The 17,555-nt window shown below is 46.9% G+C and overlaps 1 protein-coding gene across 1 annotated transcript in view; it reads right to left on the bottom strand.

The window, feature by feature from the left end:
- Positions 1-237: 237 nt before the first annotated feature.
- LOC113029984 (dachshund homolog 2-like) overlaps positions 238-17,555 on the bottom strand; it is a 46,682-nt gene continuing 29,364 nt past the window's right edge. The window contains exons 3-12 of the mRNA XM_026180962.2: positions 13,852-13,980; positions 13,635-13,766; positions 13,392-13,546; positions 13,137-13,278; positions 12,927-12,968; positions 12,273-12,430; positions 11,417-11,564; positions 11,187-11,306; positions 1,688-1,747; positions 238-1,261 (exon numbers count right to left, since the gene is read on the bottom strand). Coding sequence (XP_026036747.2) covers positions 1,224-1,261; positions 1,688-1,747; positions 11,187-11,306; positions 11,417-11,564; positions 12,273-12,430; positions 12,927-12,968; positions 13,137-13,278; positions 13,392-13,546; positions 13,635-13,766; positions 13,852-13,980 — 1,124 coding nt within the window. The 3' untranslated portion in view covers positions 238-1,223. The remainder of the gene's footprint in view (positions 1,262-1,687; positions 1,748-11,186; positions 11,307-11,416; positions 11,565-12,272; positions 12,431-12,926; positions 12,969-13,136; positions 13,279-13,391; positions 13,547-13,634; positions 13,767-13,851; positions 13,981-17,555) is intronic.

Here is a 17,555-nt window from a genome sequence, read left to right as displayed (position 1 = left end):
AACAGAGAACAGAAAAACACCTCAGCACAGGAATCAGCACATCTCCCAACATAAAGACATGAGCCTGGAAGGCGTTTGGAGGGGGTGGGGGGTGAGTGGAGGTCTGTGTCAGTATGCATATGTGTGTGTTTGTGTGTGTTTGTGTGTGTTTGTGTGAGAAAGTGTCCTTTCGCCCGGTTAGGCAAAAGTCAACAATCTTCAGTCGATGCGAGTGGACTTGAATGGGGGGGGGGGGGGAGTTTTGTTATTCCCGTCAGCTGCTGCCTTGAGCATCCAGCTGGCGCATGAGATGGAGATGGTAGCTGTTTTGGTTAGTGTTAGTTGGTCTGATGTCCGTCACAGGTCACCAAATCTCTCAATTCCCGTTGTTCTTCTCCACGATCGTATCCATATTGCGTTCAATAAACACAGTCTTACTCACAGCCCTGCCCATCGTCTATCGTGTCGGACAGCCTTGTGGGATTTTGTAGCCGCTTCTTGTTCTTCGATAAACCGAGCCGGCTCCAATCAGCCTGAACTCTGTTATCGTGGTTCTGAACTGGTAGATTGTTGCCAGACACACGATGCAACCGACCATCGAGTATCCGGCAGCAAACGTCTCTCCCAAGCCCAGGAGTTTCATTAAGGGACCAGCTGATCAAATTATTCTTCTTTAGGTTTTCAGAGAACAAGTCTGGGAGACTCTCTGAGCGTTAGAGAATAAGCGAGACTATACAAACGAGAAGCCAAACAGGAAAGATAAGAGAGAGGGAGAAGGAGAAAGTGCGACGGCCTCCGTCAAGAGCTTCCTGCAGTGAGATAAAAGCAGAGTTCCTGGCTCTGAACTCAACTCGTCACTGATTCATTCTCGTTTTTTTACTAATAAAAAACAAAAACAAACGACAGTAAACAAAATACAGTCGAGTAAATCAGAGCATTGTGGGACGGCCGCCTCGTTAAGCTCGTTAAGACCGGAGCGCACCTGTGTCACCGTCAAATGCAGTTTTCTAAGCATCAAACACGTCCAGCTGTGACTCCGCCCCCTTCGGGTAACAGTTCACACCCACTTTCACATTAGTCACAGAAGCAGATCCCGTGGGGCAGAGCTTCCTCGTGAGGTCACATTTCACCTATTGACATCACACTGAAACCCCGCCCCTTTCACAGTGTCCTCTGTGCTCTGTCCATTAGCAGACAGCTGGCTGATGGGAGTCGTTTTCTCCTCCTCTGTCACAGCGACCGCCTCAGAAGAGCAGCGGGGGTTTGGTGAACACTCGGTGCTCTGCAAAAAACAGAGAAGAAGAAAAAACAGGAAGTGTCAGACAGCTTCGGTGTGACACTTCCTGTTTACACTGACCAGGTGAGGTCAGAGCTGCAGGCACGAGCATCAGCGTCTGCAGTGGTCTGATCACGGCTTCACCCTAACTGACCTAAACGCACTGAAGCTTGTAAACCTTCGTCTGTTTCTGTCACAGAGTCTAAAACACCAACAGCTGAGTTTAAACAGCAGAGGGAGAAAAACTCCAACATTCAAATATTTCAGAGATGAGGAAGCGACGAGTGTGACGCTCTGCTGATACACCTGTGGTCACTAACACACTCAGCACTGCATGTACTGCAGTACCGAGTGTCGTCCTGTCTCTGAGCTGTGTTATTATGGCGTCTGTGTGGAGGAAGCTGGCGCGGCGTCTGTGACGCGCTTCGTTACCGTGAGCTGCAGCGTTCTCCTGATGGGTGTTCTCCAGCTCGCTTTCCGGAGTCACAGCATCTGAAAACCAACAGGAAGTCAAGGACATGAAGACATGGAGTAAGTGCATATGAGAGCATGAGGGTGGGAATGGATGTTTGTGTCTGTGTGTGCCTGTATTTCTGTGTCTATATGTCAGGTTGGGTATCAGACGCCACCTCTCTGGGGACATCTCGGGCCCTCCAAGGTTTGGAGGTTTATCTCCCCCTACCACCACTTCCCCTGCCAGTGGCGGACTCCCTCAGGTGTCGGTGCGTTGGTGGTTCTTTGTGTCCGGGGATGGGCGTCCAGGTACACACCGGCTCACTCCTTGGCGGCCGCTTATCGGGGCCTGGAGCCTGGGGCTCGCTCGGGCCACTTCGGAGGTGGGGTGCCCCCGGCCTCTCGGCCTGGGGCTCGGTCACTCAGGCACGGCTGGCTGCCGGCGGAGCTCACGGGCGCGTCACTGCAACTCCCCCTGGCTTCTGCTCCGTGGCTGCTGAGTGAGCCCTCATCTGGGACTCTCCTCAGCTCTTTCCGGGACAGTGGCGCGGCTGCCCCTCTGTTGGTCTTCCTTGGTCTCTTGTGTTCTGGGGGCCTCTGGATGTCTGGAGTTTTGATCTCCTCCATACCTGCTTCATGCCCTGGAGGACGGGGCTGTGGCCCCCCCACACCCTCTAGCAGATCATCACATGAAGGAACCTTTTAAAAAAACCAAGCGCGTCCATGCTCACAGGTGTACACACGGGTGATCACACCCACAAACTACACCCTTTTTGGCTCCTACCTCAAAGCACACTGTGTTCTGTTGATCTTATGTGCTGCACAATAATGTTTAATATGTAGTATTTACTGTCATATTCCCATATATCATTGTGATGTTGTTTATTCTATTACTCTTGTTCTCTTCTGCTTGTTTTCTTTTTCTTTCTCAGCAGGTGATCCAGGTGATCGATAGATGTATTTTTTTTTTCTGCCCGTTCTGTTGGTTTTTGTCTTTTGCCCTTCTCCCCCGTCCCTCTTCTCAGCTGTTTCTCTTTCCCTCTTTCTTTCTCCCCTTCTTTCCTCCAGTCAAGTCTGTCCCGTGTTCAGTAAGTGAAAATAAAATAAACAATAAAAGGTGAATCAAATGGACCATTACGGCAAGGCTGGGATGGTCAGTTTGGTAAAGTAAATCCGTTGGGCATCTTTCTTTGCCTTTAGACAACAATTCTGATGCAAAAGAGCCAAACGGGACAGGCCAAAAAACAAAAAAAAAAAAAAAAAAGGACATGAAGTCAAGAGGGGTGTCCAAATTCTTGGGCTGCCTCCACCTTCGGGGTCTACGTGGGCGGGTTCCTTTGAAGACCGAGAAGGCCGGAAGTAAACAGCTCTGAAACTGGACGGTCTCGCCTTCAGATCTGCGTCAGCGCTGTCTCGGTGGAGTTAAATAAACTCGTCCGTCTGCTCCTTGCTGTCTAAAATGTAACAGGACACTGGAGTAAACTCGACCATCTGTTTAATCAGTTTTCTGTTTGACGTTTATTCAGCTGTGTGAAAACCACCCGGGGGATTAATAAAGTTTAATCTAATCTAACCTAATCTAATAACACTGATCTCAGCCAAACCGATTTACTCACGAGCAAATAAAACAAAAAGCCCAACAATAACGTTTTAGGTTGTCTAAGTGTTTTATATATCATGTTTAACCTGAGTAGTGAAAGTCCGCGGTGATCTGAAAGTGATGTGCCGGGAGTTGTGCCGTTCTCGGCTTCAGTGACCCGCGACCTCCTGGCTCGCTGTCGAGCTGGTGGGTAACAGACGTCTCCGAAAACGTTGGACGTCTTGATAAACTGAGCAGATATTTGAAGTTTACACAGCTACATTCTCGCCTGGAAATATGTTAAAAGTTTATTTTGTGACCGAGAAAAAGTAATAAGAGTAAGCCTTACTCAGGGCAGACACACATGGAGACACAACCAGGTCCTCTGGTGTCTGGCTGAGAGCGCAAAAGGAAATCCATCAACGCTCAACCTTTCACAAACCAAGAGGAGCGTCAGTTTTCATCAACATTTGTCCGGGAATGGGACAAGCCGAGGACGAGCCCCTCAACCCCGGACCTGGGCCCGCTGAAGGTTGCCAGGGATTGCAGATGCAAGTGGACTTGGATAATTGGCTAATTTTTCCCACAGAGATCGTAACAACTACTCTGCGACCAGACCTCGTCCTTTGGTCTAACTTGCGTATGTCATTGAGCTGACGGTACCATGGGAGGAAGCAACTGTGGAAGCGTTTGAGCGTAAGAAGCTGCGGTATGCCAACTTGGCAGCTGAGGCAGAGGACAGACGCTGGAAGATCAAGGTGCGCCAGGTGGAAGTGGGGTGCAGGGGCTTTGTTGCTAGTACAACAGCAAAACTGCTCAGAGAGATTGGGATCAGAGGACAGGCACAACGGCAGGCTATAAGAGAGCTAGCTAACACTGCTGTCCTTCAACGCACATATTAAACAAATATGTAAGACTGCTTTCTTCCATTTGTGCAACATCTCTAAAGTTAGAAATATCCTGTCTCAGAGTGATGCTGAAAAACTAGTTCATGCATTTATTACTTCCAGGCTGGACGACTGTAATTCATTATTATCAGGAAGTCCTAAAAACTCCCTGAAAAGCCTTCAGCTGATCCAAAATGCTGCAGCAAGAGTCCTGACAGGGACTAGAAAGAGAGCAGATTTCTCCTGTTTTGGCTTCCTGTTAAATCCAGAATTCAAAATCCTGCTCCTCACATACAAGGTCTTAAATAATCAGGCCCCATCTTATCTTAATGACCTTGTAGTACCATATCACCCTATTAGAGCACTTCGCTCTCGCTCTGCAGGCCTACTTGTTGTTCCTAGAGTATTTAAAAGTAGAATGGGAGGCAGAGCCTTCAGTTTTCAGGCCCCTCTTCTGTGGAACCAGCTTCCAGTTTGGATTCAGGAGACAGACACTATCTCTACTTTCAAGATTAGGCTTCAAACTTTCCTTTTTGCTAAAGCATATAGTTAGGGCTGGACCAGGTGACCCTGAATCCTCCCTTAGTTATGCTGCAATAGATGTAGGCTGCCGGGGATTCCCATGATGCACTGGGTGTTTCTTCTTCACTCACTGTATTAACAGACCTCTCTGCACTGAATCATATCTGTTATTAACCTCTGTCTCTCTTCCACAGCATGTCTTTATCCTGTCTTCCTTCTCTCACCCCAACCAATCACAGCAGATGGCCCCGCCCCTCCCTGAGCCTGGTTCTGCTGGAGGTTTCTTCCTGTTAAAAGGGAGTTTTTCCTTCCCACTGTCGCCAAAGTGCTTGTTCATAGGGGGTCATATGATTGTTGGGTTTTTCTCTGTATCTATGAAGCGCCTTGAGGCGACTTATGTTGTGATTTGGCGCTATATAAATAAAATTGAATTGAATTGAATTGCTGAGAGGACCAGTCACTGGCTATGGCTAAAAAGGGCTGACATCACTTGGGCAGCTAAGGCAGTCAGCTAACCGCGATACACATGCCAAGGATTGATCGTGGTGGGCCTGCCTCAGCAGGGGGCGTCAAAGGGTAAAACATAACATTAGAAGTTTTGCTGGTTGACTGCTACAGCTGTCTCAGTGCCTCCTGGGGACTGCGCAGTTAACCTCATGGTACTGAAACTAAAAAGAAGAATGAAAAATATTCCGCTCTTCTCTCCTCTGCTCTTCTTCCCTTTTCTGGGAGGCAGTGGGGAGGTAGAGCGCACAGCCCGATCCAGCGGGGAGGTGTGGGAAGCCAGATCGGGCGCCCCCCTTCCGGCTCTCCTCTCTGCTCTCTCCTATCTTATCTTACTTACTTGTCTTACTTCTCTCTGTCACCTTTTCTGTCTCTTTGAAGAAGTGAGGCTCCATAAATGCTAAAGAGGTAAGTATTATGTGGACAAGAAACAGGGTAACTATGTGTGAATGCTGTTTGTTGATTACAGTTCAGCATTTAACACAATAGTGCCCTGCAGACTGTTCACAAAGCTCAGGGATCTGGGACTTAACAGCCGTCTGTGTGCATGGGTGTTGGACTTCCTCACTGGCAGAACTCAGGTGGTGAGGGTGGGCAGGTGCTTCTCCAACAGCATCACCATCAACACAGGAGCACCTCAGGGATGTGTCCTCTCGCCACTGCTCTACTCCCTCTACACTTCAGACTGTGTGGCCACCCATGGCTCCAACACCATTGTGAAGTTTGCTGACGACACAGTGGTGTTGGGTGCCATCTCCAACAACGATGAGGCGGCCTACATGGATGAAGTGAAGAATCTGGCATCGTGGTGCCAGGACAACCACCTCCAGCTGAACGTCAGCAAGACCAAGGAGCTGGTGGTGGACTTCAGAAGGGGTCAGCACAGAGACTACAAGCCCATTATCATCAATGGAGCTCCAGTGGACAGGGTGCAGTCCTTCAAGTATCTTGGTGTCCACATCTCCTCAGACCTGACATGGGCTGCCCACATTCAGGTCCAGACCAAAAAGGCTAGGCAGCGCCTGTATCACCTACGACAACTGAGGAAGTTCAGGGTCTCTCCAAAGATCCTCAGGATTTTCTATACAGGCGCTGTGGAGAGCATCCTCACACAGAACATGACATCGTGGTTTGGGAACAGCTGTGTGAAGGACCAAAAAGCTCTCCAGAGAGTGATCCGTACAGCAGAACGCTGCTGCAGGATTGCTCTCCCCCCGCTTCAGGACACCTACACCAGGAGATGCCGGACTAGAGCAGATACTGAAGGACCCGTCCCATCCTGGCAACAAACTGTTCCAACTTCTGCAATCTGGTAGAAGGTTCCGCATCTTCCGGGCAAGGACAGAGAGACTCAAGAGGAGCTTCTATCCCCAAGCCATCCGTGCCCTAAACACACACATCATCTATAATTGACTGAGTCAGGACTCTTCCAGACACTAAACCAAGGCACAATGTACATTTCAATTCCTTTAATTTTAAATATGTTTATATTGTCTATCCTGTAAAATAGTCAGATGTCTATTCATATTAATGTACAGAATTCACCTGCTTGCTGCTACTACTGCACATTCACCCAATGTATATACTATATATATACATATATATATATATATACATATATATATATATCGTTAGCTTCATAGCATAAGTGCCTAAGTCATTGACTTAGTCAAATGACTTAGGCAATTATGCTATGAAGCTAACGATATATATATATATATATATATATATATATATATATATATATATATATATATACATATATATATATATATATATATATATACATATATATATATATATATATATATATATATATATATATATATATATATATATATATATATACATACATAAGAACAAGATCCGGGCCATCAACACGTACGCCCTGCCCGTGATCAGGTACCCTGCTGGGGTAATAGGCTGGCCAAAGGAGGAGATAGAAGCCACTGACATAAAGACAAGAAAGCTCCTTACCATGCATGGAGGGTTTCACCCCAAGTCCAGCACCCTGAGGCTGTACGCTAAGCGGAAGGAAGGGGGCCGGGGACTGGTGAGTGTCAGCACCACAGTCCAGGATGAGACAACGAACATCCAAGAATACATTGGGAAGATGGCCCCAACTGACCGAGTGCTCAGTGAATACCTCAGGCAGCAGAAACCCAAGAAAGAGGAGGGAGACGAGGAACCATCATGGAAGGACAGGCCCCTGCACGGTATGTACCACCGGCAGATAGAGGAGGTGGCTGATATCCAGAAATCCTACCAGTGGCTGGACAAAGCTGGACTGAAAGACAGCACAGAGGCACTAATCATGGCAGCACAAGAACAAGCTCTGAGCACAAGATCCATAGAGGCTGGGGTCTATCACACCAGGCAAGACCCCAGGTGCAGGCTGTGTAAAGATGCCCCAGAGACAATCCAGCACATAACAGCAGGGTGCAAGATGCTAGCAGGCAAGGCATACATGGAACGCCATAACCAAGTGGCCGGCATAGTGTACAGGAACATCTGTGCCGAGTATAACCTGGAAGTCCCGAGGTCAAAATGGGAGATGCCCCCAAGGGTGGTGGAGAATGACCGAGCTAAGATCCTGTGGGACTTCCAGATACAGACGGACAAAATGGTGGTGGCTAACCAACCGGACATAGTGGTGGTAGACAAACAGAAGAAGACGGCCGTAGTGATCGATGTAGCGGTTCCGAATGACAGCAATATCAGGAAGAAGGAACACGAGAAGCTGGAGAAATACCAAGGGCTCAGAGAAGAGCTCGAGAGGATGTGGAGGGTGAAGGTAACGGTGGTCCCCGTGGTAATCGGAGCACTAGGTGCGGTGACTCCCAAGCTAGGCGAGTGGCTCCAGCAGATCCCGGGAATAACATCGGAGATCTCTGTCCAGAAGAGCGCAGTCCTGGGAACAGCTAAGATACTGCGCAGGACCCTCAAGCTCCCAGGCCTCTGGTAGAGGACCCGAGCTTGAAGGATAAACCGCCCGCAGGGGCGTGCTGGGTGTTTTTATATATATATATATATATATATATATATATAAAAATATATATATATATTAGGGGTGCAACGATACACAAAATTCACGGTTCGGTTCGATACTTTGGTGTCACGGTTCGATATTTTTTCGATACAAAAAAAAATGTTCATGCCTTTTTAATTTGTCATTTATTAAAATTATAAATATATATTTTAACACAAAAGTACAGTTTTTAAATTTAACCCTAACCCTTGTGCGTGTTGTTTTTTAGCTCGTCATATTGCAGCCACAGAAATTCTTTTGTCCATGAAACCATAAAGCTGCACTTTCTTTTTGCCTTATAGTCTGATTTGTCATAACTTCTCCGTTTTGTGGTAAGCTTTTCTTTGGCTGTCACTTCTTCACCCTGACCTGTCTTATTTGGCTCAGCAGAACTGAAATGCTTTTACACACTCACTCACATAAGCTCAGCGATTCTCTGCGATCAACCTCTCACATGTTTAAGCTGCGGGAGATTTCACTTGTCATGTTTGCATAGTAAGCTAACGATTAATAAGACGATGTCAGAGGAATTGGTGCGCAAATTATCATCACTCACAGATCAGTGCTGTCGCTCTCTATACACAGTTCGCGCGATTGCAAAGTGAAAGCAAAAAAACAAGCGCAAATTCAAACGCGATTTCAATATGTCACATATTGACAGTGGCTCACCGATGCCAATGACATAATTACCCAGCTACATTTCTGAAAGAATGCAAAAGCATTGACATATATTTTCCTTCCTACAATAGCCCGACAGGCAGGGCAGAGATAGCCCCAGGACGTCGGGCTAGCGATATTGCGAGCCCTGTATCTGATGGAGGAATCACTCATCTTTGGAAAAGAGAGTTTATTACAGAGAAATGTCTCTTTCCAAAATAAAAGCTATACTATCCGCTTCTTCTGGGCTATATTCTCAGCAGCATAAGGAGAATCATGTGCTAACAGCTGTCTAAATGACTCGGCTAAAGTTAGTAGCATGCTTGTTGTTTTTGTCTTTGCACTAGGATGATGTCGGCGTAAATGTGCAGTCATATTCGTTGTGTTCCCACTAGTGCTTTCAGGTTAATCTCGTTGAAATGACCTTAACGCCACAACACGGCAAATCTCCGTTAACGAGCTAACTGCGCTAACACACTAGCTCCCACCCATGTAATTGAGCATTGCATGGCACATCCAACATACTGTTTTACTTTAGTCCATGACTCGCTTACCTTCAGGGTCATACGTCACATGAAAACCAAAATAATTCCAAACGCCAGATCTGAATGAGAGTGGGGGAGGTCCATGTTGTAAGGAGAGCTTAACTTCTGTCTCGCTAGCTTGCCCTGCGCTCTTCCTTCTGATGATGCACTGTTGACAGTGCAGCCTAGGCGGAGTAGTCGAACGCAGATTCACTGAGCGCTCAACACAGACAGCATCGTCGGAAGGAAAGTTGATAAAATAAATTACAAATGTTGTATTGTTCGATACATATGCGTACCGAACCGAAAGCACTGTATCGAACGGTTCAATATCGATACGAATATCGTTGCACCCCTAATATATATATATATATATATATATATATAATGTTCTTCCTCTACACCCCCCCCCCCAATTTTTGCACATGTCGAGGAGCGTGTCAGGCTACATTTCACTGTGTGTTATACTTGTATAACTATGCATGTGACAAATAAAGAACCTTGAACCTTATTTCTCAGTTGCAGTGAATAGATAGAAAATAAACTGTAGGAAACTAAACAGAAGAAAGAAGAAGAGATATAACAATTTAACATAAACCAGTGACACTCCAGGGCCTGATCAACCCTGGCAGGGCCTCCTTGGATGAGGGATTCTAGTGATAATGGCCGAAACACCCGATGAATCCAAGGTCCACAACTGATGATGTGTCCCAAATTTTAAAATGATAATGCAGATCAGATCTCTAATCCCTAAACCTAACCAAGGAGGGAAAATGGCAGATTAGCCTGGGTAAAAGACTGAAAGTCGTGTGTGCTGCTGGCAAAGTTTCTGTTATGCCTCTCCTCATAACAACCATCCCTCAAAAGTCTCTCCATCTAAAGCATCATCAGGAAGAGTAACATCGAGTCCTTTACGGAATCAATTAAAACTAAGTAGCTGCCGCCATTGTTGAAAACTGGAATTGGCTGGGCCGCGCTATGAATTCTGGGATATGGTGGGCCACGAAGGACACACCCGACCCATCCTTCAAATTCAGGTAAAAGGAGGACACATTTGTCAGCTGCATTCGGAGGAGTCTACAAAGTTGGACAGCCTTCGTTGCGTCGCCAATCACAGGTTAGATACAGCTCAGCCAATCACAGGTTAGATACAGCTCAGCCAATCACAGGTTAGATACAGCTCAGCCAATCACAGGTTAGATACAGCTCAGCCAATCACAGGTTAGATACATCTCAGCCAATCACAGGTTAGATACAGCTCAACCAATCACAGGTTAGATACACCTCAGCCAATCACAGGTTAGATACAGCTCAGCCAATCACAGGTTAGATACAGCTCAGCCAATCACAGGTTAGATACACCTCAGCCAATCACAGGTTAGATACACCTCAGCCAATCACAGGTTAGATACAGCTCAGCCAATTACAGGTTAGATACATCTCAGCCAATCACAGGTTAGATACAGCTCAGCCAATCACAGGTTAGATACACCTCAGCCAATCACAGGTTAGATACACCTCAGCCAATCACAGGTTAGATACAGCTCAGCCAATTACAGGTTAGATACATCTCAGCCAATCACAGGTTAGATACAGCTCAGCCAATCACAGGTTAGATACATCTCAGCCAATCACAGGTTAGATACATCTCAGCCAATTACAGGTTAGATACAGCTCAGCCAATCACAAGTTAGATACATCTCAGCCAATCACAGGTTAGATACATCTCAGCCAATCACAGGTTAGATACAGCTCCTGTGCTCTGCTGCTTGTTCACCTGTGAGGCCGTCCGAGTGTTTGAGCGCTCGCTCCACCTGCTCTCTCCTCCTCGACTCCAGCGCCTCCTGCAGCTTCCTCTTTGCCTTCTTCTCCTTCTTCAGCCTCCGCTGGATCGACACTGATGAGGAAGATGAGACGAAGAGGACAGGTAGTGTGAACAGTTCTCACCTCTCTCACCTCTAGTCCATTAGAGCTCACTTGACCTCTGACCTGTTACACCTGTCTCACCTCTGTTGTGCAGCTCGGAGCTCAGCTGTCTCTGCAGAGTCTGTCGGGCGTCCCTCTCTCTCTCCAGCTCCAGCTTTAACTCTTTCCTCTCCTGCTGGCTCTGTTTGTCCTGAGAGCGAGCGCTCTCCACCGCCACCTTCAGGAGACCCTGAGAAACACACGCAGGTAAGTCCCTGATGTTCTCAGGTACTTTTCGTCTCTGCATCTCTGATGTTCCCTCACAGTATTTTAAATTCTGCACATTAACATGTCTCAGATTCCCGAGTTCCCACATCCTCGTCATGTAACCTTGTATTGATTTCACATTTGCTCAATTTGAAATATTCCAGTCTCAGCTTTTTGATTTCATGGTCAACATTCCTCCTCATGAGCTGAATTGATGTCTCGACTGTAGAGGAATTTCTTTTACTTACGTATTAATCACATTATTTTATTGTATGATGCCTTGGTGCCACTGGATTTTAACTGTCTGACACTCATACGTTAAGACAAATGGTGGGGGTCTAGTAAGGAAGTTGGGGGAAGCAGACGACTCCACAGGAAGAGTCTTTTGTGTCTTCGAGGACTCTGGGAGGCAGCAAGGGAGTGTGAACCTTAAGGTGTGAAACAGCTGTGCACTGCCTTTTGTTCCTGGAGAAGGTATTTAACTGAGAGCCATGCTAGGCTCAGACTCTGCTGACCTGCCCCGCGGTCATGCAGGCTCCACCAAGCTTGGTTTTCTGTTCTTTGTGTTTGATTAAAGAATGTTAGCTACTGCTCACCGCTCGTCTGCAGGCTTTATTTAAGGGAAAACTTCCACAACACTACATTGATGTCTCTATATGAATATTTCACCTCCATCATCTCGGTCTGTCACCTGTATGTTGGTCAGCAGCGTCTCCATCGATGACAGACCCTCAGCCAATAGGAACGGAGCAAAGGTGGGGTTTGTGTGTTTGATTGACAGTGACTGGGAGGTGAGTGCCAGCTTCTCATAGGTTGGTTTGGTGAGGGGGAGGGGCAGCAGGCTGTCCTCTGCAGGTAGGAGAAAAGCAGCTTAAACAAAAATAAAAACATCTGGACTTTATTGTACTTTAATGTTCTACGTCATCATCTGTTCTCGCTGCTGTCGTACACGATCTCCACAGTAGAACCATCACTGGCGCTACACTGTCATGTCTTACATTAGCTCGGTCACTGCTGATACCAACAGCAGAGGGCGATCTCACGAGCTGAAGCTAAAGTCAGGCCCATTATCTGCATGTTATCCTGTTCTGAGTTACACATGCAGTTGTCCTTTAAACTGAGTCTGATGGACGAGCCGAGGATGAAGCTGAACCAGGGCCACAGACTCAGAGACATAAATATCAGTTGGGCCGGAGTCTGTATCCAAACACCTCAGGACCCGTTACTGTTCATGTACCAGCTGCTCCTCTCTCTCTCACACACACACACACACACACACACACACACTCACACACACACACACACACACACACACACACACACACACACACACACACACACACACCTTTTTCTTTCAAAGCCTGTTTGATGTTTCCTGGCTCCCCATCTGTAGTGTGAACACATGAAAACGTGCAGATTAGTGACTGTGTGCGTGTGTGTTCTTGTTTAGAAGTATTGTGGGGACATACTGTTACAATCACATTACGGGGACTTTGAGGCGACAAAGAGCAAAGCTGTCATAGTTCACATAAGTATGTCTACTGTGAGTGGTTACCCAGCTCTGGTGTTTGTGCTGGTGGAAGGGGTGATGATGATGATGATGATGAAGATGCCCTAGAAGGCGATTGGCTGGTTGGTTCCTGTGGGTGGAGCTCATCATCGCTGGGAGTGGGGGAGGGGCTACCTAGAGGAGACTCCTGAACACACACTTAGCATTAGTGCTGGTAATATTAACACTGCTAGCATTAGTCCCTTTAGCATTGGCTCTTTTGGCATTAGCTCTGGTACTTTTGCTGCTGCTAGCTTTTACCTTGCTCTCTTCTGTGTGGACCTGTGACACAACGGCCATGTTTGCTAAATCACTGAGCTGACTCATGTGATTCATCGCCATAGCAACACTGGCAGGAGGCAAGCCCACAGGGAGGATGGGATGTGGCATAACCATAAATGGAAGGTCTGACAGGCCTGAGGAGGGCGGACACAGATAAGTTATGTGCTGTGATGCTAAGCTAACAATGATCAGGCGTCCAATGAGAAGAGAGCGGTGACTCACGGTTGGCTAACAGCGAGCTCTGCTGCTGCAAAGTGTTGAAATGTAGGGATGCCGAACCAGCAGGAGGCGCTACAACTGAGGGGGGAGGAGAGAGGAGCTGCTGCTCCTTTTCCCAGGATCCTTCACTGCCTCCTGCTGAGGGAACAAAGGTTTAGACTTTGGTGCCGTCCTTTGATTTGCTATAGTGTCAGATTGGAATAAACTGATGGAATCGAACCCGTGTCCTCGTTCTCCGACTCAGGTCTGCTGTAAGGTCGCTGCTGATCACTGCTGCCATGGAAACGCATCATCATCCGCATCTTCTGGAGCCTCAGAATCTCGGCCATCGCTGCCGCCGCTGTCAGCCCTGCAGACAGGAGAACAAAGAGTGATGGCAGAGTGTGTCCTGAAGGGGGCGCCGCTGCACTCACAAAAGAAGGGTTTGGATTGTTTCTGCTGTAAATGTTTGATGAGATGTGTGGAGATGATGATGATGATGTGAAGAATCCGTTTAGTCCTTCAGAAATCAGAGCGAGACTGAATCGTCTTTGTTGGTCATGAAAGCTTTTTTCTTCCTAGAGAGGAGGAGGAGGAGGAGGTGATGAAGGTAACTGTTTTCAGGAAGTTGCTGACTGATCAATAATTAACAACCCTGGCAGCCTGAAAGTCTCCAGTGACTGCTGGTGTCTCTCGACACTCTCGATCGATCTCTCCCTGCAGCCACTTGGCCCAGTTAATTAGCTGCACCAATTAATTCGATGCTAACGAGTGGTCGGTCTCCCTGTGGCTTGTTAAATGAACAAAAACACAAAGAAAGTTTGATCCTTTTGTTCTGCAGCAGATTCTGTGAGAGTGACAGCCATGGGTGATTAGCCTAGCTTAGCACAAAGACTGGAAGTAAGGGGAAACTGTTAGCATGGTGACCTCGTGTGTGAAGTCTCATCACAGCAGCAAACTGACCTTGAGTTCTCCTGTTCTCTCAGTATTGAAATAAAACACCTGCTCTTATTGTGGAAGAACATTCAGCAGGAAGGAGATGCTGGTGCAGGAAGTGACAGTCTGACAACCTGTGACTGTGAAATGTTCCATTTCTTAAATGTGTTCATGCACGCTCAGTCATCCAGGAAAGGAAATCCTGAAAGTTGATTCTGTTCATCTGGATGTTTTCAGTGGGAGAAACGTTTCATCATCATCATCAGGTGACGTCTTCAGTCTTAGCTGACTGCAGGTATCAACCTTATAAACAGGACATTTGCATAATGACTGAAACCAGCAGGGTTAGGGTTAGGTCACAATGTGCTGGTAGGTCAGTTTATGATCATTAATATGCAAATTCTCATGACCATTGATCAACAACCACTGATCAATAACCATGAGTCCCATTCACAGAGAGGTGGGGAATGGCTGCAATCACAGCATTGTAAGATGGTGACAGATGTACCCTTAGGCCCCTCCTCCATTCAGAGATGGTCTTTCCCTTTTCACGTAAATGGCCTCCTTGACTCCGCCCTCAAACCAGCGTTCCTCCCTGTCCAGGATGTTACATCCTCATCACTGAAGGAGTGTCCACTGGGCTGGTACTCATGTCAGCTGACACTGAAGAAGTCACCTGATGATGATAAGATGTTTCTCCCGCTGAAAACATCACTGAAGATGGTGATGATGACAGGACGGAGCACATACCAAACCTTTCACCTCTGTCACTGCGGACACACCTGACAGCTTAATGAAAACACACACACACACACACACACACACACACACACACACACACACACACTGCGTCCTGCAGACAGACCGTGCGGTTGCTGAGCAACAGGAAACAGCTGTTCCTCCTTCACTGCACACGATGTAGACGACAAACAGGATGAATTCATCAAAGTGACACGACTTTGATTTTATTCATCTGTTTATCCCGAGAGCAGCCGCATGCTTCAACTTCCTGTTCCACACACACACGGGAAAGGCACACACTGATTTTCAGTGCAGAGCTCAGAGGGCTTCAAACAGCGGTCCAGATTTCATCAGCTGATGTGCGTGTGCGTTTGAGGAGGAAATAGAAACAGCCTCCATCAGTTCATCAGAACTGGCCAATCACAGAGCTGTTAGAAGTAATCCTGTCAGTGAGGAGGAGGAAGATGAAGCAGCTGTTTCACAGCTGCAGAGCCGTGCTGATGGAGACTGATTGGCTGACAGAGTCTGCTGCTCTGAACTAATAAAAGGTGCCGAGTGGCTGATTTGATCCGTGGCTGTTCCTGCAGTGGTTTACACATCCCACATGACTGTCCTCAGGAACGCTGACACACGTCTATTTTGTGGAGAAATGAGAAACCAAAGAGTCAAATCAAAGCCTATGACAATAAAAACATTTCCTCGCAACCTTCTGGTTGCCACATCAGCCCACCTGTTACGCCCCTAGTCTAGGCGTGTAGGGACGCACATAAGGTTGGAGGAGAGAGAGACAAATCCCCGCCCTGGTTCCCAAGCCAAACATCCAAACCAGTTGTGAGTAAAAAGGTGATTTTATTTAAGGAAAAGAAGCATAGCTCCAGGGTGAGCCCAGGCCAAAATAATAAACAAAACCAACTAAGTCCCACCAGAGAAAAACTAAACCCTAGGAAAGAAACAGAACAAACAAATGACAGAGCTATCCCTCGCTCCCTACCCGGAAAACAGGAGAAAACGGTTCCAAAAGAAAAGGCGGCTCACCCCTTCCGCTTCAGCCCAAGAGTGCCTACGCTCTCAGCTGATGCACCAGGAGCGGCTTTCACAATTCACGCTCACACAAATACACAATAAAAATACAGGCTGGGAAAACCAGGGTCAGGGTGTCGGCTGTCAAGCTACTCGCTCGCTCCACTCTCTCTCCCTCTCTCTGTGGATCTGTCAGAGCGGCTTTTTGAAGGTAGTCACCTGCTCCATGGTCCAATCAGCCGCTCACTACTCTTCATTAGGGGAGGGACCTGGAAAGAGTCTTAAGCACAGTACAGAAACACAGAAAGAAAACAGCCCACACAGGGTCCTCATGGCCACAGCCGTAACACCACCTCCTCCTGTAACAAGTGTTTAGGTAATAAAAGGTTCAATGATGTGTGTAGTGGCGAATTTCTGTCCCAAGCTTCGAAAAAATCATTCTTCCACTTCTTAATGTGAGCTGTTCAGATTTATTTCTGACTCGTACATACAAACAAAAACTATTTGCTGCTACAGCGCACATTTCCATTGCTGTCCTGGCTCATTCTAACCTGCTACCACACATGCGCTGTAATATTTTCTTGCCCGACACAAATTAAATGCGCAGCATTTATTCTCTAACAACATATCATACAAAATCAAACATGTAACATAATAACTGAAACAGTATCAAAAATATTTCTCTATAGATTGGCTCTAACATTTCCAGCCCCATAATTGGAGGGCGTGAAGACTGACAATTAGCGAACACTTACAAAAGAGCCAAATAACATTAACACTTCCTGTATTACACATGGTCATTCAAATTATCTTTCACAAAACCTGTAATCGACCAGAAGATATACTGTATTTTCTCATTCCAAGTTACATGACATTCTCACAGATCAAGCATAGCTTGTCAATGGGTCTTTCTAAGGTGTTAGTCTTTGTCTTGATGATCACACGCCGCACCAGACCCTTAGCATCTGGAATGACACGAAGAACTCTCCCCAACATCCACGAGCTTCTTGGCGCCGACTCGTCGACCACCATTACAATGTCCCCCACAATTACATTTCTTCTGACCTGAGTCCACCTTTGACGCTCTTGAAGCATAGGCAAGTACTCGCGCACCCACCTCTTCCAAAACAAGTCAGCAAGATATTGCACTTGCTTCCAACGGCGGCGCGAGTATGAGTCTTCCTTTCTGAAAAGTCCAGGAGGCAAACCCGGCTTTTTCTTCATCAGTAGCAAGTGGTTAGGAGTCAG

This window comes from Astatotilapia calliptera, chromosome 10 (genome assembly GCF_964374335.1).
Source record: "Astatotilapia calliptera chromosome 10, fAstCal68.1, whole genome shotgun sequence".
Classification (NCBI taxonomy): domain Eukaryota; kingdom Metazoa; phylum Chordata; class Actinopteri; order Cichliformes; family Cichlidae; genus Astatotilapia; species Astatotilapia calliptera.
Note: the sequence above shows the minus strand (reverse complement) of the source record. Positions and strands in the feature narration are given on the sequence as shown.